A 23025-nucleotide genomic window follows, 5' to 3' on the forward strand; every position below is an offset into this window, starting at 1 on the left:
TTACTGAAAGTGATGGTTGATAGTCTTTAATACTGTGCTCACATTGCCTTGCTCTTCAGTTATTTAAAAAAAAAATAAGCCAGTGGGCAACATGCAGGTCGTTAAATGAGCTGGGGAGTTAATGGTTTCTCATGTTTAGTTAGGAGTAAGAGGTAGGTGTATTGATGGATCCGTAACGCGGTACCAAGGGATGCTGCTGTCAAACAGCCTTTGTGCAGGGGACCAACCTTGAAATCCTTTTTCAGTGTGGTCAGCTGTTTTCAAATTCTCAATCCTTTGTACAGATTCCTTGAAATCAGTTTAAAGACCATGAATATGGTGCCATTGCAACCAGCTGAGATAGCAGGCAGGTGTGTCTTTTCATAAAAGAGTGCAAAACAGTATTAAACCCTCTGAGGTTCTCCATGCTGGAAGAATGCTATTGCTTAGTGTCCCACAAGTTTTAAGATAAAGTCTAGAGCAGAGAATGAACACTGAGAGAGGCTGGGTAGAAATACAGTACCTAAATGGAGTTTCCACGGGTCAGGCCCAGCACAGAAGCCAGTTGGTCTCCACATGCCAGGATCAACAAGGTGTTGTACATGCTTCTTGGGATGAAGAAATGCAGGAGATGGAGGTGTCTTAAACCTGCCCTTGTGTGCCTGCTTCGTAGGGAGAAATGGCTACTTCTCAGGGTGAACCTGATGGCCTTGGGCTTTTTGAGTTCACAGCTACTGCCTGCAGCTGAGCACTGCAGGGAAGAGAGGACTTGCCCTAAGCCCCAAGCAGTTGGTCAAAGTAACATCATCTGGGCTTCATTCCCTCAGGAAAATTGTTGAAAGGCAGGCAGCTTCTACAGCTGGTTGCACAGCTTCGGTGTGGTATGCTGCCAGGCCTGGTTCATCCTTGCTCCTGCTGTTTGGTAGATCTGTTCGGACCCACCACTGAGGATCAGTGTTTTTGAAGTGAAGTAGCTTCAAAGGAGGAAGACTTGCTGGAAAGAGCTTAAACAGCCAAGAAATGGATGCCACCACAGGCATTTCTCCCAACCTTCATTAGTTTTTATTTTGAAAGAGTTATGTTTGGAGAAGGGGGTTTTTGTGTGTCTAAAATAAAAAAAAAAATCTTATCCTCCTTCATGGAGCTGCTGCCCCAAGTGTTCTTAGAACTAGTGTGCAGCTGCCCAGACTACCTCGTCTTGTTAGAAACTGGCTTGGTCTTCAGTCTTGGCAGATCCCATGAGAGTCGATGAGATCTGTTAGAAGGGTCCAAGGTGACTCCTTGGTATGAGAGCGTAGGCATTTCACAGCTTGCTGAAGGTCAGTGCCGTGACAGTGCCATGGCTGGGATGTGCTCTGTCAAAGCTTGAGCTGCAGTTATGGCATCCTGGAAATGTAAAGCTGGAAAGGGCTTTAGGAGGTGATCCTTTCCTTTTCCTGGCAATAGCAGGAGCGGAGCTGGTAGCCGTCCTGCACTGTGTTTGTGGTTGCTTTGTCACTGAGCCTTTGTAGCTGGTGGGACCCGTAGCCAGAGCAAGTTCCTCCTAGGGCTGTCTCCATGACTTTCACCCATCCAGCTGTGCAGATATAAAGTGTGTGGAAGAAGTTTGCCATCGGGTTTGTCCCTCACATGTCCCCAGTTAGTCATTGCTTGGAATCTGAAATACTAAAGGTCTGCAGAAACCTTGCAAGGAGCTTGGCTGAGCGTGCCAAGGTCCTCTGGGGTAGAGTTCAGCAGTCTGAAGGGCTCACCCGATTACAGCAAGGCACTCATGCAGTGACGCACACAAGATTTATCTTTAATGTCATCGAGTGTTTCTTCTCATTACAGTTGACAAGACAACCTGCTGGCTGCTGTTGTAACGGGGTTGTACTTGACATGGCTGCGGTGTTGTGTGGTGCAGGAAAATGCCGGAGTGTGGGATGCCTTCTAGGACAGTCTGGGCAGCATAGCTCAGCGCTCCCGTGGCTGGTGGCATTGCCGCCGCGCCGAGGGCCAGTGGCACAGCTGGGCGATGACCAGAGTGGGCAAAGCCTAGCAGGGACCTTTGCTCTTCAGCTTTAAGTGGGGATTTCAGCCTTAGGTTGGATTTATGGAAAGCAGAGTGAGGTTTGGTTTAGGGAAGAAATAAAAAACAGTCCTTTCAAAAAGCAATTTGTTTCTGCTTTCTGTGAGCAGGGCTTCCAAATGGACTCGATCAGTTCTGTAGTACAATCAACAGGACTGGAAAAAAACACGAAGTGAAGTAACACAGTGGCTGTGGTAAACATGAACTGAGGCGTTGGAAGCAGCTAATGGCATACCACAAAAGAGTCTCCTTTCACCCACCACCGGCCGTGCCAGCAGCAAGTGTTGCCAGCACTGGCGTCTAGCAGAGGAAAGCATCATTTGGCTCCCTTGTGGGTTTCATTACTCCTCTTGCACTCCCTCCTGCTCACAGCAAAAGCCTTTCCAGTTGTAAAGAAGTGAATTAACTGCCTTCGTGTCAGTGATGGATGAGGTGCTTTCTCCCCCTTCAAAGAGGCGAGCCGTGCCGGTGAATGCAGGCCAGTGGAGTTGAAAAGTCCAAGCGGAACGGGAGAGCCCATGGGGTGACCCAGCTGTCAGGCAGGACACCCTGGGGACAGCTCCTGCTGGTGCCCTGCGAGCAGGGAACAAAAGCTGCTCTCGGCTCTATCACCCGGCCTTGAGGCTCGGGGTTTTTTTTGTCCTGCTTTCAATGGACTTGGGCACATCCCTTAACACACAGCAGCCGTTTGTGTGGGGTTCACAGAGTCTCAAAGGCTTTCAGAGGGTGCTTCTCCGCCCTGCACAAAGGAGAGTTAGCATGCCAGAACTTGGGAGATCTCCTTTCAGACGTCCATGCCTAATCATATTAAAGGTGACCTCGTGGGCAGCGCTTTCCATTGTTGCCATATGTTTTGTCCAGTGCTTGAGTGATGTTGCGCATTGGAATGTATTCATGCGTCGCCTAATTTAATCACCAGGCTTAATCCCCTCTCCTGTTCTACATCCTCAGAATTTACTGGCTCCTTTCTAGCCTCCCGTGCATTGTCTGGGTCTCCTTCACAAGTGAATACCGATGCGTGGAGATACTTTCATTTATTTATTTACTTTCAGAGTATATTTAAAAAACATAATCTCAGCAACAAACCCAGCAACCTCTCCAAAGGGTGAACGAAGGCAGTGGATGCTCTAGAAGGCTGATACTTTGTCCTTGTGATCTTTTTCTTCCAGCTTTTCCATAGAGAAATGAAGGATTAGGCTCATGGGTTTAAAAAAAAAAACCAAAACAAAATACTACAAATGGAAAAATGACTGAGAAAATGGTGTGTCTCCTTCTAATGTTGTTGGAATAACTAACTGATTTTAAGAACTTGACTGTCTCTGTAAAATATGGTGTTGGTTTCTGCCTTTAAAACTTACCGCTTTGGTATGGACAACTCCAGTTCCAGGACTGACCAGACAAAATTAACCCAACAAAGTCCCAAGTCTATTGAGGTGGGAAACTGAAAAGTCTGATTTACACGAAACTACTGCAAAAAACTGAGAGTTTTGCAGAAGCTGCCGTGCTCTGCAGAAGCCAGACATTTCTAGGGAGTGGTGCTTTACAGACTGTCTTTTAAGGCCAGTTTCTGAAGATTTTTTTTTTTAGGACTTCCCTGCCCCAGCTGACTGTGCTGTGTGGAGGGGTACGTTCAAAATGGCAATCAGAGGTTCAGTTGTGCTGTGACTTGCTTTAGGAGTGGGCGGGGTCAGTCCTGGCAAGGGAAGGTAGTGATGAGATTTTCGGATGATACACAATCAGGTTGCTAGAATGCTGAACTCTCAGGGGCAGGAAACTTTTAAATTTCTTTACATTTGCTGAGGCAGATTCTTAAATAAATACCTCATGCTTTGATTCAGCACTTAGATTCTCCTTCTGCACATACGGCGTACTGGTACCCACAACTCTAAACAGTGGACTACATCCCGGATGCCTTTGAAACCTTAAACATAGCTTGTACCAATTTAACTGAATTGCAGTTTTGAGTTTCCCTCTGTGTGTGTGTGTGCGCACACACGAGTTTCTTGCCGCTGAGTTCTTGCATGTGAACTCACTGATGATCTTCTGTGACTGTGTGTTATGGTTTGGGTTTGATAGAAGGAAAGAGGAATGACGTAAAAGGTTGCAGATTAGTGACTAGTTTTAAAAATAGTTTTAAAATATTATGTATCTTCATTTTGAGGAAATGCAGTACTGCTTGGAAACCACAACTACTGAACATAAACCATGTTGAGCCCCTTACATATGTTAAATAGCAATGAGGAACAGAGGGTTATAAACAGCCTGCTGTGCATTAATGCTGGAAGAAGATCACTGATCTTACCCCCTGCACTCCAGCCTGGGAATCGACTGCACCATCGCGGGCTCTGACATCAACTTGGCCTTACAAAAATACTTTACATTTTACACCGCACCTTTTCAGAGTGAACCCTGCCAGAGCCTTTTCTGAAGTGTCTATGTGCAGAAATTGCTTCCCTGCTGAAGTGCGGCTGTGTTGGAGCCAGAAGAAGATGGCTGGCCATGGGTTAGCTGGAGGGCAGGGTGCCTGTCCTGCTGCCAGCGGGCTCTGGGCACGCTGGGACAAGTCGTCTGGCCCCCGTCCACTCCTGCTTCCTTCTTTCCCTGTGACAGAAGAGCCGAGCGGTCCCTAGGAAAGTGTGAGCAGGGAGCAGGTCACTGCCAGAGGAATTCAACTGAGCCACAGCCAGCCCCTTCCCAAGGGAGTCTGGTGGTTGTGCTAACAGCAGCAGCTCTATCTATTCATGGGAATGGGCAGGGATGTCCTTGGAAAGCTTTGAATCTCCTCCTGCTCATGCACCAAGCAACCATGCTTAGACATGCCGTGAGATGTGGTGAAGTAATGGGAGAGCAGGAGGTCACGGCACGCAGCCCACCTATGCCCAGGGAGGAGGGAGCTGGCACTGCCGTGGTGGGATGCTGGGTGATGTTCTATGGCACGCGGTGTGCGGAAAAGATGCTCTGCCAAAGGCAGTGGCCTGAGTGTGTATGGCAGGAGATGCCTTCCCATCCTGTGCTGCTAACAGTGTCTTGGGAGAAGGTTTGGCCAAGGACACGGCACAGCTGCCTGCTGCCTGCAGGGTCATCCCCAGAGAGTGAGCAAAGCTTGAGTCAGCAGTGCTAGGGCTGGGCTGGACTTTGGGACTGCCACGTATTTCACAGCAGCACCCCAAAAGGCGGGGGAGAATGGCATGGCTATCAAACTGAGTGTGGTGTGATCAGGGTATTCTGATCGAGTGTAATGGCTTACAGATATAACTAAACCTAGAAATACTGTTGTGGTCTCTCTTGTTACCTGGCAGAGCTCTTATCATGTCTGCGCAGGGGCTGTTCATATTTTAATGGGTTTATCTCTTGTATGGAGGGTATTACGAGCTTTCGTCTGTCTTCTAGTGCAACTCTACGGAAATCCCTCCAGGCATGAGGCAGTACCTGGGCTCCGAATTAATCTGTGCTCCTGGATTCTCACAGCTCCATTAGTGGCTTAGCAGGGGAAGCAGTTAGCATTAACAAACTTAAGAAAATAGGATTTGCTGTGTTTGATCTGCCCTTGGCTCCTCGTATTCTCCCAACAGCAGTGACAGAGACTGGGCACGTTACGGGAAGACACAAAATAGTCATAGGGAAGACGCAAAATAGGCTGATCTGTAAAATGCCTTCGAGGCTCTTGGGGTGCGGGGTGGGAAGTTGTGCTGTGGGTAGTTGTGGTAAAAGACACTGAAATTGTTCCTCCTGCCACATGCACAGACATGTCTGCACCCACAGCTCTTACCTTGCCTTTCCCTGTGACTTGAGCCATTTGAAGACTGCGTGGTGTCCCATCCTCCTTCAGGTAACCACTGCCTTGTGCTTTGTCAGCGGCGTGAGGCTGGGGCAGCTCTCAGAAACCATCCGGTGCTTTGTGAAGGGCTGTTTGTCCTCTTGCTTTTCATCAAACGAACATTTTCTATTGCTGGTGTTCTTGTCCTGTCTTCCATTAAAGAAACCGCCTGCAAGGCGTGCGCCGTGTTTGCCCGGTAGTGCCGTGTCCCTTAGCAGAGCTGTGCATCCATCAGCGCCTGGGTTTCTCTTTGGGAGTCGCCGACTTCTGCAACACTGTTTTCTACTGACCGCAGGCTCTCACAAAATAGCAGGGCCAAGCGTGAAGCTAAACTTCAGGCTGCTTAAACCTAGGGTCAGTAAGTTGAGACCTGCTTTCAGACATGACTGTCAGCTGTCTGAAATAACAGCACTTGGGGATAATGACCCGTTGGGGATAAGTTACCTGTAGTACCCTCTAATAATGACATACCAAGCAGCAAGTTTAGAGAGGGTTTCCACTTGGTTGTGTCATTTTTCACCTAAAGCAAATATGGAACACGCTAACTGCTTTTCTTAAGTCTTTCAGGCTCTCACAAACCGTTTTGGAACAGAAATGCTTTAGGGATCTCTTTCTGATGAGGCTTTGCTTTTCTTCATCAGATCAAGATGGCATATACTTGGACTTCCATACCACCCAGTCTGTGACAAAGCCAGTGTTGGTGTTGCAGACTCCCTGGGGTCCTGGGTACGACTGACCGGCAGGCTGCAGGTGCCGTGGCTGCGCAGAAATGCCTGTCTGTTTGGCTGCTGACACTTGTCAGCTTAGGGGAAATTTTACGTCAGCTGTCCGCTTGAAGTTTCTCTCCTTGTTAATAGTGAGAAATATTTCCTTTCTTTCATGGTTACTTTAACTCGCTTGGTTTGTCTATTTGCTCCAGGATTTTCAGAGCAGTGGATATATTTGCTTCTCTGCCAGCCCCTGTTGAAAGCCCCTGGCTTTCCAACAAGCCAGGGATTGTGAGGCCCAGGATCTCTCTTGGTGTCGGTGGCAGGTGCTGCTGGTGTCTTGCTCCCCTTCCCCAGGCTCTGCACTGGCTGCTGGTGCCTGTGGGCTTTGGCAGCAGAGTGTTAGCGACTGCATTTCCCATCTCTCTTCCCATGCAGCAGACCCTGGTCTTGCCTGTTCCTATTCATACCAGTTACAGGTCCCTGTGCTGCTCCCTTGGCCTCTGGCTCTTGGTCTCTGGTCTCTCCTGGAGAATTTTAACTCTCTGATAAGTGATGTCCAGGTACTGCCCTCCAGCCATCAACTTCTTTCATGGACAGGGAAACTTGCCAGCAACTCTTAATTGCTTTGAGAGGGGTCAGTCCTGCCTCCCTAGGTGTCTCTGGGGTTGGTTCAAATTCCTGATAGCAATCTAGCCTCTTACTAGAGCCTTGATCGTCCCAAATTCCTGCTTTCCCAAGTGAATTTCCATATGCCCCAGGTAAAGAAGGGGCCATTGGGACTGGGCAGGACCTCACTGTTCCCCTGCATCCTGTAAAGGCTGTAGTCCTCATCAGTCTTCAAAACGCAAGAATTTTCTGCAGCCCAAAACCTCTCATCTCTATTGAGGTTGGTCAAGCCCAGCTTGTGAAGGCTCTGTTATTGCACAAGATGAAATCAGTGAATTTTTCTTTTGTCAGAGCACCGATGGGGCTGGGAGAAGTGCAGGACCTGGGAGTGCTTTAAAAAGAGGCGGGGAAACAGGCCCGGAGTAACAGAAAACAACCAGGCATTGAGATTTGGCATGTATCTTGTTGGTGTCACAGTTTTTTATGTGGCATTTCCTAGTGATGTTTTGCTTTTATTTTAAAATTGATGTATGTGTAGAAAATACTTTTAGCTTCATTGACAGTTCTCGAGTGGTCTAGAGCATGCAGTGCAGTGTCACAGTTCGTTAGCTTCTGAAGAAGGTATTTTTAATCAACCAATGTAAACCCTTTGCAATTGTATAATCTGTATTTTAGTCCTGTGGTTTCCTAATCATGCATCTAGAGAATGAACTCATCCAGCTTATAAATTACAAAGTGAATGGAAGTATTCACTTCTTTCTAAATAAATCTGGATCCATTTCTTTGTGGATTGTGTTTGAAACCTCCAATGCAGGCAAGTGTGAATGCTTAAAAATAAACTCATTTGCAGTTTATATTTTTGCCAAGTGGTGAAAGTTGTCTCCTGCCCTGTCTTTCCAGAAAGGCTCTTCAGCTTTGACTTGCAGATGTGAAATGAAAGCCAAGGTTATGATGCCAGCTTGCCATTTTGATGACAGCATCTGCATGTCTTTGCAAAGGATCCAGGCAGGCTTCTTTCTGTTTTTGCTGTACTGCCCGACCACCTGTAGCAGAGAAAGTTTTGGAGGCCACTAGGCAGCAGCAGAGCAGCCCTTGTGTGTGCTGGGGAACATGCGTTGGTGACTTCACTCCTGTGATGGGAAGACCCCAGGGTCCTTGCTGCGTCCCAGAGGAGATGTTTGGAGAGCAAGACCTGCTGCAGCCGGTGGGATAATTCAGTAATAGCTTATTGTGGCTTTGGGTCTCAGGCTGGGAACCTCTGTCCTGGGAGATCAGTTTAAGAAGGGGGAAAAGCAGTCTGCTATCTTGCATCTTCCCATGTCAGGCGTTCACTGGCTTTGCATGTATTTTATGCAGTTGTCTAATGCAGATAGCAGCAGAGGAGAGGAATAACATCTGGCTAAACTATGAGATTGTAAAATGGAAATGAGCAGAGGGAGTCAGGCTGGAGTAATACCTCAGATGAGTTTCAGCTCCTTTTCCTAGTCTGAACTAGGGTTTGGGTTGACATTGTCCTTTAGCCACATGTATAGATCTTGTAGTCTGTTAACAGAGGTAGTTTGCTGGCTAATGTCCTGAGAAGGAAGAGAGATTAGAGAGTTGTGTGCATTCTGGGTAGCGCAGAATGAGTAAAACTCAAGGTGATGTGTTGTATTATTGCAAGTAAGAGAGAACCCTTCTGCACAGGAGACCTCAAAACTGGAAAGTAAAGTAGGAATGGAGAGGAGGGCTCACACCCAAAAATAAGTCACCCTTTGTTCTGTTGCCCATTTACACACAGTTGTTCTTCTGTCCTGTGAAAGGGGGCAAGGTTGGCAAGGAGTTTCTGTCAAACACAACACCATCTTCTCACACCCAGGAGCTCCAGACGTGCAGGTTGGCTGGCTGTGGAATGTGCCCAGCATGTTTCTTGCTGATTCCTTCCTGTACCTGCTCTGCATTTCAGTTTGGGGGTCAAGATGTCTCAGGAGTGGTGACAGTGCAGCAGGAAGAGGGGAGAGGAGCAGCTGCCAGTGGTGTCCCCTTGTGAGCACCCTTTCCCCAAGGAACAGGCTTATAAAGGGCAGCTGATTTTACCTCTCTGGTTTTGTCTGTCTGCTGGGGATCGGCCGTGCTGAGGACACAGGGCAGCAGGGATGGCTACAGGAGCCTCCTAGAGAATTTAAACCTTCACCTGGAAAATGTGCATTTAGGGATGGGGAGAAGGGGTCTCACTGAGGAGGCAGTGGGTGAGATGGGACTAGTTTAGGACAAGTTCAGGACTTCCAACCAGTAGCAACAGCAGTCCCATAACCAGCTGCTGAGATTGACCAAACATTCACTGTCTGCAAAGCCAAAAGGGAAGGGCCACCCCAACCCCATGTGAGAGGTAACTAGGTGAGCTGGTGGTAAGTTTCTTTGCGTTCCTCTTCCATTGTAGGACTTTTGGTCTCTCCTTTATTACCCCCATCTTGTCCTTACCACATGTTCTTCAGCCTTTACCCAGGGTCTTTCTCGAGCAATTTTGAACTGCAGCACAAATAGCAAAGCTTGTGGAAGAAGTGCTTTGGTCTCAGGAGCAGCTTCTTTAAGTGAAAACACAGCTGTGAGGTTTGCAGCCTGCGCTTCTGTACGGGCTATCCAGCCGGCACAGCCAGCACCGCTGCAGTCCTTCCAGCACGCAGGAATTGGGAAATCCATTGTGAACAAGATTGAGTTTGATGGCCTGCGTGGAGGCAGATGGATGTATTTTTAAGGGATGAGGTGCCAGAAAACTCTGTGATTACGTTACTGGAGCATGGCTCGTTTTTTGTGGTTTTAAAAGTGAGTGTCAGGACTTCAGGGCTATTTTTTTTCAGGTCAAAACCAAAGTTTGGGCAGGGCATAAAAACCTGCTTGATGACTAAGTTTATTCTTAAAAAGCTTTCTAGAGCTTGCTGGAGAGAGGGGAGCCTTTATTGCAAGAGGGAGCTGATACCAGTTTTTTTGGACTTGCATGCAGGTAGGGTTAAAATGGAATGAGTGCCAAAGGTAGAAAAGAACCCCTGCCTTTCAGGAAGCTGTTCTCAGTGTAATCTTTAGGTCTACTTCCCTGTTTTTTTGCCTTGGAGGCTCATGTTCTGCCTCTCCTCCTTGCCCTGGGTGAACTCTTTCTGCTTGAATACCCCACCACACTGGTGGAATTACCTTGAACAGTTACAACCAAGGCTGGCCGAGGCATGCCCTTACATTGCCCCAGAATTGGGACATCTGAAATCTTTGACCTGGTTATTCAGCCAAACCGATAATACCTCTCTGATACAGTGCATGTGTAGGGAAAATGTTTCATCTAGTGACAGAGGCTTACTGCTTGGAGCCAAGGCTGGGAACGGGGGGATCCAAGCTCAAGGGGCATGCAGAATTTTCCTAGTCAAGTCAATGTAGGTACTGGCAGTGTTTCAGCAGCCAGAAGATTGCTCTCTCCTTGTTGGAGCTACCAGGCTTTATTGCATGACCTAATTGATGCAGGTTTAAAACTTTCTTTAAATGAGGATGGCTGCTGGCTGCACTGAAGTCCAGGCAAGCCTGGAGGCCCATGACAGCATTAAACACTGCTCCTCCTTTCTGGAAATCCTCTTTCTGGCCTTGGTGGACGAAGCCCCAAGATGCAGGCAGCTTCCCCAACAACGTCCCTGTAGGAGTCAGGCAGCACAGAGCTGTCAGTGCACTGGAGGGCAGCTGCCCTGAGCCCTTTTGCTTTTCCTGGTGTTTTGTGTCTGTCCATGTCTGTGTGCTGGGTTGGTGTCAGCTCACCACTGCCAGGGATGTGTGTGTGGGAACCCTTGGGTTTAGAAGCAGCGTGTTGGTGTCTGATGGGTGGAGGAAAAAGCAGCAATCCCACTGTCAGCCAACTGCAGCCTCTGCTGGATTCAAGGATTTAGGAATAGAGAGCAGGAGGATGTCACTAATCCAAAGAGTGGAGCCATTGCACAAACAGGTGTTATGCACACGCAGCTCTCAGTGCCCAGTGATGATTGTGGGCAGGAGATGACTTTCACCCAGATGACTTTCCTCAGGGACGTGGCATTACCTTCACCTTGAGCCTGCAGTATGTGCCAACAAACATTACCAAGGATCAGCCACGTGCTGTGAGTACATTCTCTTGCTCTATTGACCAGTCATGGGATAGTGTGCCCACACCCGTTTGGTACTTTAGGTGGATACTCCCCTCCACGGAGGCAGCAACATCCTGCCCATCAAACAGCCTGCCCCAGCCCCTTTGAATTTCAGCACCCTGCTCCTCTTCTGTTTGGGTGTATTGCAATTGTGTCTGGTGGTGAGCGAGCCTATCCATCACTGTATCCACACAGATCCCAATTACTCCTTTTGACAGCTCTTATTCACACACCTCCCTGTGCCTCTGACATCTCAATTATTGATGGGGCTCGCCTGGTAGGCAGCACTCTGTTCTCAGCATGGCTGCATTCCAGCTCCCTTTCCCATCGAGTTCACACACACACCATGCCGAACATTTCTTTATGTGCAAAGCTATTGAAGTGGAAAGGGATCTTTATTAGCGTGTGAGCTCCAGGGCTAAGCAACCGAAGGGGGCAGTGCAAGCCAAATCACACTGCAGTAAGGTGCTGGGAAATTTCCTTTCCCCCTCCTCTCCCAGTGAAGCCCAGCAGTGTCTTGTAAAATGAAATGATCTCACATATTTAACGGTGAAGATCCCTTGATGTGATGAGCCTTCCTTGTGATGGAGTCACCCTGCACTTGCATTTCTTCAAGAAACCTCAGTCCCTCATTGCCCCTCCAGGTATAAAACCTGGTATTTTGAGGAGTAGTGCCCTTTCCTTTGTCTTGGTATTAGTTTGTTTGCTGGGTTTACAGCAAGCCTTTGTGTCCTGACAAGAAGCACTGACACACAGAAAGGAGTTTCAAAGCGGCACGCGGTGTTGGAGCAATGCTATCAAATTGGTTAAGAGTTAAAGCTGTGCCAGAGGGAGGATTGCAAAAGCCTGCTTGTTTTGTAGGGCTTCATCTACCTGGGAGGCTCTGGATGTCTCGTGACATTGCTGTAGCAGAAGTCAGATAGGACAGTTGATAAAGTAGCCGATCAGCTCCTGACATCTCTCCTTCCCCCAGCCTTGCCCTGCAACCTTCTTTAATTCAGAAGTAGCCAGAGGTTTTGTGCTTAGTGAATGAAGGCAAAAGGAAAGGGCGGCTGCTGGAGAAGGTGGGACCAGAGAGAAGCAGCAGTGTAGGGTGTGCGGAAAGCTGGGAAAGGATACTTGAGTTTTATTCTTGGAGATCTGTGTCAGAAGATTAGCTTTAGCATGAGAGGAGAAATCTGCGGAGCAGACCTCCCAAAGCACTGACACACTGGGGAGTGTAAGTGCCTTTGCAGCTGAGCATGGCCATGCAGAAGTGAGCATGTGTCTGGAGGTGGTCAGTGGAGCACTCCTGTGGCTCCAACAGCAGAGAGGACCCAACTACATGATACTGAGTGGGTGTGGACAATCTTTTCAAGCTTAGTAGGAAGCTTACAGTCTCTGCATCCCAGCATACCTCCTGGCAGCGCTCGGTTAGTCCTCCTCTACCTGCCTTACCCACTTTCTTTCCACCTTGTGATGGGTTTTGCATGGGGGCTTCATGCTCCCTGCAGAGATTGAATGCTACCAAATGAGCAAAGGTTGCCAGAGCGTTGCTGGTGGCCACACAGCCAGAGCTTGGCTGTTCACTCGAGGTCTGTAAGGACTCATGGCCTAGGTGGGTGTCGATCACAGGTCCTCTCTTCCCCATCCTGGCTGGCCATGACTGTGCATCGGCAGGACAGATCTGCAGAAGAGCAGGGTTTTGCACATCAGTGACAGCACAGCTGCCTTGAGCTATGTTTGCTGGGACAGACCTTTAGGTACACGTCTCTCCATGTGATGGCAGCCTGACCCTGACATTTCTCCGAGTGGGGTCCTCTTGTCACTGTGGGTGACAGCAGCACCCTCTGGCCTGACAGTATTGCCCCAGATGGTCAAGCTGTGTACAGTCCCTGTTATGCAGGCCTTGCTGGCACTGGTGGGTAGCAGAGGCAGCTAAGCCAGCCACGCAGGGTGTGTTTTATTTGTCTGGAATACATGAGCAGAGAAAGAAGGGTTGAAATAACAGAAAGCTGAAAACCGCTATCTTTGGGAACTGCGATCTTTCCTTTTTGGGTAGGCAGATTCCGTGGGACCCCATCCCCCCAGATAGTCAAAGGTCACCCTCCCATACCTGATTACCCCACAGCTTTCCCCAGCAGTCTGTCCAAACAAGGCTGTTTTCCTTCCCAGCCCTTTTCCTTCCTTCCTTTCCCGTGGCCTTGTCTCCTCGCACAGAGCTGGCTCCAGCCCGAGTGGTGCTGGGAGCTCAGAGCCCAGGTGAGGTGTAACCAGAGATGCTCTGTTACGGCAAGCCCAAAGCCCACTTAGCTGAGAGCTACCAACAAGAGGTTTAGGCAGTCCTCAGTTTGTCCTGATCAGAATTATTGCTGAAAGTGGCCAAAGCCACACTTTTGCCCAATTTGCACTTTCTATTGTTTCTTCTCTAGCAATTCTGCAGTGCAGTGCCTGTTCCTCAAAGCACAGGACCAGGCGGAGCTGTGCCTGAGATAATTTCTATCCATTTCACCTCAGAGATGCTTCCTGATATTCTAGCAGGAAAGCTTTGGAAAACCTGGCCCAGAAAAATGACTTTGGGCAGTTCCTAGTTCCTTCTTCATTTCCCCAAACCAGGGCAGCTCACTTGGGAGTACTCTGGTTATGGGCTACATATGACCAGCAGGGTGATTGCTTGTCTTCCCTGGGGAGGTCACTTCTTCCTTGCTGACCCTCCTGCTCGCATGGGGTAGCTGCCACGTGCCATTTTAGTAGCATCTGGAGAAGTTTCATGCTCGGCTTCATGGATCTCAGTCAGAAGAAGCATCCCCAGCTGGCCCTGCTAGTCCTGCCTTGGACACCAGTCTCCAAAACAGACCTGAGTGATCTGCTAAGCTGTAGTAAGATCAGAACTTGCAGGAAGGGAGAGTTGTGGAGAACGTAAGAAGTTGCCATCTGGACAGCGGTATGAATTGTGACACGTGTACTATGGAGACATGCAAAGCATGGATACATGTGTTACATACACACTGTTGCAGGAGCCTGTGTTTCAGAATGGCTTAACACAGTTAGGGACACAGAAGTCATGGGAGATCAGATGGATTTGGCCTCAGTTTGGTACTCAGTTCTTAACTTGGTATCCAAGGTGGTGAATTTTTTGATGATTTCATGGTATGCGGTTTTATTTGGGTCAGTGAGAGCACAGCATATGACTTTGCTGCTCTTTAGGGAAGGGAAAATGAGTGCACCATCTAATGATTCAGCACATGGGTTTTCTTAACAGCCTACGGGAGAAAGATGTTTTAATTCTGTGTTCATTCCTGAATAAGCTGTTAATTTGAGTTAGCAATTTCCTTGGAGCCCAGAGGAGAGGAGTCTGTGATCAAATGGAGTGGCTCAACACTGCTCTCTCCTCCTTTCCCTTTTTAAAAAGCTAGGGCTCATCATAAAAAAACCTCCTTCAACTTTTAGCCCTGTGATGGTGTTCCCAGACTGTTTGAAGAGTTTTGCGTGATCCGTCAGTGGTGGCAGCCCTGCTGTTAGTAATCTTCGTGACCCCCAAAAAGCCAAATCACTCAGAGCCTGAAGGCCAGAGCTGCTTCCTCCAAAGGATGCTGCCCCTCTCACCCAGCCTCCTGGCTCCTGGTCAGGGTCTGCAGCCCTTTTGCAGAGCCCGGGGGCTGCACCTCATGGCTGCAGGAGCTGGTGGGACACTGGTCTGGGGGCCAGCTTTCCTCTGGGGAATGAGGGGCTGCTCACACATGCAGGCTCAGCCCTGTGCTGTTTTCTAGGCAGTTCAGCTTATAAAATCACTGGAGACATTTTCAACAAAAAAGTCTCCCGTGGAACCATTCTGTTGCTTGTTGAAAGAGGATTAATTTTTCCCCCTTAAATAAAATGAGCCGTGTTTGAAATCTGAAAACCCTTGCCGAATGCCTTCTTGGAGCTGCAAAGAAAGCAGCTTCCAGGTCACATCATAGCCTCCTGCCGGACACGGATCCAAACTGCAAACCCTTCTAACAGCTCTTTAATAACTCTGCACAGAAGGAAAAATCTGTCACCTTTCCCTCTGTGGTTTCTTCTCTGTTCTAATGCACTGGAGGAACGAGATGGAGCTGGGAAAGTTTTCAGAGAAAGACTCGTGGGAACTACAGCTACCGATGGAGAAGACTCATTTCTTTAGTGTCTGAGGGGAACCGCAATTGCTTTGGTGAAGGGTGGTGTGCGTGGGTGGGTTTGGAGGGGTGAACTGTTATGACCCATGCATTTCAGAAGAACCACGAACACTTTATAGTAACAGAGGGTGGAAAAAGCAAGAGGTTTCTGCAACGCATGTGACTTTTCCCTGAGGTTTGGAACCCCGCGGTATGTTCCAGGCCACGGTGTTTGCGTGTCAGTCTCGGTGAGTTAAGCTTTCTCCCACAAGCCTCACTTGAAGTTGCTGTGATGACTGAGAGCCTAAAATGTTGCTTTTATTTTTTCTGTTTCTCTTTTCATTCTCCCCTACCCCCTCTCCTCCCTGCAGCTGAAGCTCTCGTTTACCTTGGACCAGGAGAGTGGGATGCCTCAAGGCTGTTATATCTATCAGTACCGGGACAGCAACAAGTAAGTCCTTCAGAAGATTGCATGCAGCAGATAGGGGAAGGTGCATTGAAAGGAGACTGCCTTGCCTTCTGGCAGAGAGATTCCAACTGCTTGTACCACTTAAAAGTAGATTAAAGCAGGCTTCAGGCTTGACCTGAAACTGGGAACAGCTCCTGAAAAGTCTAGATCCTTTGAAATGCACGAGGCCCTGCAGCACCCTTTTCTCTGCAGCATTTAAAAGCTGTTTTTATTTGGCTAAAAGGCCAGCTCTCGGGTACTGTGGGCTCTGGCAGTACTCACCCAGGCTTTGCCCTGGGGTGTTTGCAACTCAGACCATGCACTGTTTTGTGCTGAGGTGACATGGGCTGGGGGCAAGCATCCAAAGGCTGCAGAGCACTGAAGAGGGCAGCCCTCACCTCTGCTCAGCTAGAGACACACAGCACCCCATTCTCTCTGCTAAAGCTCATGCATGGGTTCACTGAGCGGCCTTTCAACTGTGGTACTGTAGCCCCAGTGCAGCCACACGCTCTGTTTTTATGAAGTACCATATGATATTCAAGCTTTGGATGTATTTGGAGCACAGTCCTCAGTTTCTAGGTATTCTGCCTATTTTTACTAGCTGCTGTAGTGAATTGGCACCCAAGATGTTTTTATTTCAATTCACTTTCTCATTATCAAATTGACAGCAGCAGCACAGTTTAGGATATTTCTGTGTTCGTGCTGGGTTACTTTGCCTGAATACCAGCGTGTCATAAATCCATAGCCTGTTACCTCCACCCATATAGTTCTGCTTCTTGCCAGTTATTGAAGGTTAACCTAAAAAAGGAGAGTATATGAAACTGTCAATGGATGGAACAGCCGGTAATTAGATCTGCTCTGAAACACTGACAAGAACAGGCCCGAAGAGGAAGAGGGACATCTGCGAACAGCACCTACCCCTTTCTAAGTTGAGAAATCTCAGTGTTTAAACAAGAAGGGAGATAATTTCTTGGAGAATCCTTCCCACCTGTGGATGGGCAGTTAGCACATGGTACATGGTCCCATCCCAACTATCGCAGCCCCAGAGGCATGGATGAGCAGAGTCGGTACCTCCAGCACCACCAAGCTAATAGGGAAGCGTGCAGTTCAGTGCCAAAGCGTAAAATCAACAAGGGAAGAGTGTTTGTTTTTGAGGTTTTTAAAGGCGGCAGCACACAATGGACAGCAAAGAAAAGAAAAAAGAAACCCCCCAGACCTGTTGGGATTTGTTAAGGATGTTTATAGATGCAGTGTTTCTAATTGTGTGGTGTATATCTCAAAAATCAGCAGCCACTTTTTTTCTACCACAGACCCTCCTCTCCCCAGGCTCCAGCGGGTGTTTTGTGCCATTGTTCGAGGGAACTCCGGGGACGGGAGTGGAGCTATTTTGTTTAAGCACTAAGGCCAATAGCAATTCCGCTTGGAAACCTTGCTTTTAGCTGTGAGTGGTCCAGCATGTGACAAAGTAGCTGCAGCATGTTGGCGGCTTTTGATTTAGGGATGTATGGCTGTGACCTGCGTTTCTGGCAAGCATGGGAGCCGAGCCATGCCAGCCAGGATCATGGGCTGGAAAAATACGGTGCGGGCAGAATGAGTGGGATTGCAAGTAAACCCAGACTTTGTGCGTGTCTGACAGATCCAAACTGCATTTATATCTCCCTGCGGGGCCCCATGCTTTGTATTCTGTAGCTTGCTTGATCAACCTGAGGGGAGCAAGATCCCATTTCCCAGGGCGTATTCTTGCAGGTAAAGTGCCCTTGAGCCAAACGTGTGCTCAGTTCTGGTTGTACTCTTGGTGATTTTGGAGGAGCTTGTGTGCACTGCAGCTTTATTGGCAGCAGGACATTGCTTTGAATAGCATAGTGAAGCACCAGATGTGGCTCCTGCTCAGTGAGGCAGAGACCATGCTTCTCAAGCACTGGGCCTTTCATAGGGTAAATGTTTTATCCATACAATAGCATGGCAGTTGTCATAACTTTTCGTCAGCAATTTCCTAGGATAAATTGTAGGCCTTGTGTTCTCCCAAGCCTAGTCAGGCTTTGACAGTATTCATCAGGACCCAAAGGGATAACAACTCTTCTGCATCCTTCTAAAGACATATCTAGGAGTTAAAGCAATGTATGTTTGTGTCTGCACTATGTTTTGGAGCCATTTACATCCCAGAGAAGAAATGCTGGTGACACACTGCAAACTCACACATGGGAAGGACTGGAAATGTGCACCCTGGAGCCCAGCATCCTCAGCTGGGACCTGTGCCAGGGACAGACCTGCAGCAGGAGCACAGATGTGTGAAGCTCTTGAGTAGCAGCTTTAGTAGGAGGAAGATGAGGGTTGACAGGAACCCATTCCGGCCTGGGGAGTGTGCCCAGTGCCCCGGAGATCTGTGTGACTGGGGCTGTGCATAGCAAGGCTCAGTGTCACCGTGGTCACTGGATGAGTGTCCCTTCCCCTCCTAGTGGCAAATGCTGTTCCAAGCTGCAGCCAGACGGGGCCACCGGAGAACAGCAGATACTGGCCTCCCACTTGCAGAACAAAGGACCACAGCATTGCTGAAAGTGTAATTACCAGAGCAATTAAAATTTCTATTGCTTAGGCTAGAAGTGCAAGTACCATGCAGGCTCTTACAGGGGCAATCAATTGGAATTTGTTCCCTTTAAAATGATAAAACCCTGCCAAGGAATTTTTGCCCACTCCTGGCAGCTTCCCATTGCCTGCCTGCCTGCAGCAGCATTTGCAGGCACAATGCTCTCCAGGTGCCTGCTCCACTGTCACACCCTGGGTGCTGAACATTTTGGGGAGACCGGACTCAGCACAGCTTTGGGAGCCTTGGATTGAGACCAGAAGAGGTGCTGAGCAGCCAGCTGCTCGCCCCTCCAACCCTGCTATAATATATTGGTATCTGATGGCACTTGATAGTCCCAGTAGCAATCCCAGTGCTGTACTTGGAGCTGTATGGAGGAAAGAAACTGTCACTGCCCCTGCAGTCACAGGGGTGAGACCAGGGGACATCACTTCTCCCCTTTTTCCTTGCTCAGACCCAGACACTCTCATCTCCTTGGCTGCCAGTCCTTCCCAGCCCTTCAATCTTTCCTGGCCCCAGAGGAAATTACTTGACCTCACGCAGAAGCAAGCAGTCTGCTTTCTCATTTTTAAGCCATGTTACTTAAATTCTCCTTAACGGAGATCAGTCAGTATAATCAACAGAGCACCGGGCTGCTGCACCAGGCTGCTGTGGGATGGCTGTCCTGCGACAGGAGCACTGTGCTGTGACATGGGGATGGCTGGTGATGTGTGCTGGGTGACGTTCGGAACAGGAGCATATTGTCAGCCTTCATGTGGCCCCAGAATAGTCACATTGAGGAGAGGACAGCCCTGCCAGCCGTCCCATGGTGTGACTGCAGCGCAAGTCAGGTGTTGAGGGTGGGACTGGCTTTCTGCCGCTGCCTCTGCACAGGCTGGGTTTCTCTGGCCCTGCACAGGATCCGATTGCAAAACCCAGCCAGGCAGTAAAAGACCATCAAGGCCATTCACAGCCACCATGGCTCATGAATCCCATCTTACAACATGCACTCGCCAGTCCCTGATCTAGGAATATGGTACCGGCTGTGCTGGGGAAGTGCTGGCTACCCGCTGTGAAGTGTGCCCAGCATGACTGGACCTACTCTCCTGGGCTGCCAGGCAGCAGGAAGGATGAGATCAATAAGGGTTACAGATGATCGTGAAGGAGTTATTCCAGCGCGCGTGCAGGAAGAGCCAAAGCCAACCTGAGATCCCCCTGGAAGAAGTTAATTGCGAGAAGTTTAGTATCTTCTGGCTGTATGCCAGCAATAGAAGGTTTAGGCCATTTTCTGCATTCGTTGTCACTGTCCAGACACTTCTCTGCAGACCTCCTAGGCTCTGCTCACCTACCCACAGCAAGCCTGATCCTTCAAATGCCTTTGTCTTCCCTCCCAAGACTCTCTGATTACTGTCACTTTTCTCAGATGATGGAGTGCTCGGGGTCCCTGCCATCCCAGACCCACCAAGGAGCTATAAATCCCTGTCAAGATTCATCCTGTTATGTGGGCCATGTCTGCAGATGCTTTCTTGTCCCCAGCTGGTTCTCCTCTACATTATGGTTTTCCTGCTCCCTAAGCCACCAGGTACTGGTCTCTTTTTGCGGTCCCTTCCCCACATCACAGGCACCATCTTTGCCAATAGACCAGCTTGCAGCTCGCCAATGTGTTTCATTTTAATTCCTTGCTGCAGCTGGGATTTGTGTCAGGAGTATGAATTTGCAGTGGGGGCTTTCATGTTCTCTTCAGAGTAATTTCTAAACCCAGAGGAGCAGCATCTCGCATGGAAGCACTTAGAGACCTCTTACAAAAGCAGCGTTGGAGTATTGATCATTTTTTCTCTCCGGGGACCCAGAGTGCTACAGATAGAGCTGCTGTGCAGTGTAGCCACTTGCGGGCAGCACCACACAACTCTTCAGGATGAGAAGTGAAAAATAGCTCCAGTTGAAAGGAAAAGTGGTGCCCCCTTTTATATAGAGATCAATGATGCCTGGTACATTGGATTATCACTTAAAACACCGGGACTTCAAATGCCAGGGTGCATGCACTCCTGATGCTGACAAGCTCGTGATATATAATACTGTTTGGGTTACCAACTGAGCTCCTCTGTGTAATCTTTTCATAAGGTGAATGTAATATCTGCAGTGATGTACCTAACATTACATCAGGAGAGCCAGCCTATAATTATGCTTGAATTGTTTGAACAGGTTATTTGTCACTAACACATTAGCTCACTCCATTTATTGCTGCCATTCAGGGCTGCAGCGGGTTTGGTGTAAACAGAGCTTGGGTGGAGGTTTGCAGGGGGGGGGAGCTTATTTTTCTGAATAGAGCAAACCAGAATTGTTTGGAGTTTATTCTTCTTTTCTAGAACTGTTGACTGGGAGTGCTAGGAGTAAAATAGGTAAAGAGACTGACATAACATAACTTGATTTGTTTTCAGATGTACTTCCCAAGTGTACAGCTCATGTACTGGACTTTAGCATGGACCTGGTTGCTTTGCAATGAGCTAGCAGGTTTACGGTAGTATGTTTTGTTCCTTATGAGAAACTGAGGCTTGCAGAGTCGGTTGTTTGTACAAGGAGCTGCTGCACAGCTCACACAGTCACTGAGTGCTTGACCTGCCTTATTACATGGTTGTTTCATGGCGTGCATCCCAGCCAGGCATCACTGCTTGTATTGTTGTAAAGGATGTGGTCGTCTCCCCTTATGGCATCTGATTTTCTGGTGAGTGATCAGCAAATACATGCTCTGACCTGCATGGCCAGGGAAGTCTCCGAAGGTGACATCTTCTTTTGTTTGTTTTGTCTGGCAGACTGGGATTTCATGGGGGAAACCCATATACATATAATCCCCTGACATCACAGACTTGGATGGATGCTGTCTTAGTAGCAGTTATTCACCTGAAGCTTACGAAGTGCCTTGTTTAGATTTCAGATCAAAATAAAATTAATTCCATTTCTAGAAATGGATCTGCCAGCCAATGTCAAATTCTCCAGGGTGGGATTTTCACTTTAGGGTGCCTCGCTGGACAAAGTAGCTTAGCTGGGACAAGGCACACCCCGCTGCACTGCAGTTTTTGTGGGCCCATCTCTGCACATCGCTAGCTTTCCACAAGCATTGCCCAAGTCCTTGTTGGGTTGCAAGTAGCTGAGCTGCCCCGTGGCTCTTTACCAGTGAGCTGTGGCAGGGTTTAGCTGTCTTTGGAGGCCACAGAAAAGCATAAGAGGCGGTTGGGGTAAGTAAGCCTGCATTTTCATTGCTGAGAAGGAATACCACCACTTTGATTGTAAGCCACCTCCTGGGTTTAAGACTAAGCCAGTCCCTGCTGGGCTTAAAACACTACTGAGCTCCGGTGGAAGTGGTGTCTGTGTAGATGAGAATAGGATTGGAAGCAAAATGCAAGCCATGACATGAGTTAGCACTGCCCAGAAGATGTAGTCTACAAAAGAGAAGACGAAGGTGGCTGGAGTTTTTCCTTTGATTCCACGTCTTGGTTTTTGTTTGACTTGTACTAAACTTTGCCCAGGTCAGTAGGTGATGCATATCGTTCACCTGCCAAAGGGTAAGCCCTGGAGTTGACCTTGTGAGGCTGGTGAATTATTCTGCCATTGTATGTGGAGAAAAAACAGTCCTCCTGGTTTTGGTACTGGTTTCAGTTAGGGTTAATTGTCCAGGAGAATATATCTGGAGATTGACCTTTAAAACTTCAAAAGATACGTAATCCTTCTTGCCTAAGGTATGAGCTCAGTTTTCTGTATGCCACAACCAAAGGCTGCTGGGACATATGCTGCAAAATAGCCTTTGTCACTTGAGACTTTGAGGGGCAGAGTTGTTCTTTCCTTGCAGAAGGGAACTTATGGCTGTTTCTAGGTGAGGAAGAAGGGCTCTTGCAAAAAGCTCTGCCCAGGTACTACTTGGCCACTTTTCTTGACACAGACCTGCCTCCTCGTGCCACCCTGCTGCTTAATAACAGGTTTCCAAACCACCAGTGCTGTAGAAATAGTGACTGCCACCTCCTTGGAGTGTCAGTACGTTATGGGGGCTGCAAATGGAAAAGGTAATCAAGGAGGACCCGCCTTTCCCCTGAGCAAGCAGATGGGATTTGAAGATTAGCTGACCCCTTCCAAATGAACTTTTGAAGCCTTCTTTGGTGGCCTACACAATACCCCACACTGACCAGTAGCATGCTGTCTAAATCCTTGAACAACAGGGTATGAAGGCAGTCAATGTGTGTTCCCACCCTCGAGGAGGAGGAAGGACTGGGTTCTTAAACCTGGGTGAATGCAGGACCTCCTTGCTCTCCCTGGGTTGAATCGGGGGAGTTTGTTGTCTTATCTGTTTCAGAGCGTTTGCTTGGAGAGGAGCTGTAAAACCTCTTTGTGTCAGTGTTAAATGTCTGGGTATTTGGTGCCAGTCAAATACGATTGCAGCTGATTTGCTCACCTAATTGAGTCTGAGATGCTGTCTCCATGTGTCATCCCTGGAGATCTGTTTACATATCCATTTGCTTAACAATATGTTTGGAAGCCCTCAGCAGCGTTTCAGCACCATTTCCCTGGCCTATATATGTCTGACTAATGCCCAAGGCAGTGAG

General features: G+C 48.5%; 1 protein-coding gene across 5 annotated transcripts in view; it reads left to right on the forward strand.

The window, feature by feature from the left end:
• Positions 1–23025, forward strand: part of DIS3L2 (DIS3 like 3'-5' exoribonuclease 2) — a 194363-nt gene that overhangs the window by 135607 nt on the left and 35731 nt on the right. For all 5 annotated transcript variants that reach the window (XR_005830666.1, XR_005830667.1, XR_005830668.1 and 2 more), the window contains one exon: positions 15797–15876. Coding sequence is in view for 2 of the 5 variants with exons in the window: in XM_040613140.1 (XP_040469074.1) it covers positions 15797–15876 (80 nt within the window). In the remaining 3 variants the exon portion in view is untranslated. The remainder of the gene's footprint in view (positions 1–15796; positions 15877–23025) is intronic.

Source organism: Falco naumanni, chromosome 13 (assembly GCF_017639655.2).
Source record: "Falco naumanni isolate bFalNau1 chromosome 13, bFalNau1.pat, whole genome shotgun sequence".
Taxonomy (NCBI): domain Eukaryota; kingdom Metazoa; phylum Chordata; class Aves; order Falconiformes; family Falconidae; genus Falco; species Falco naumanni.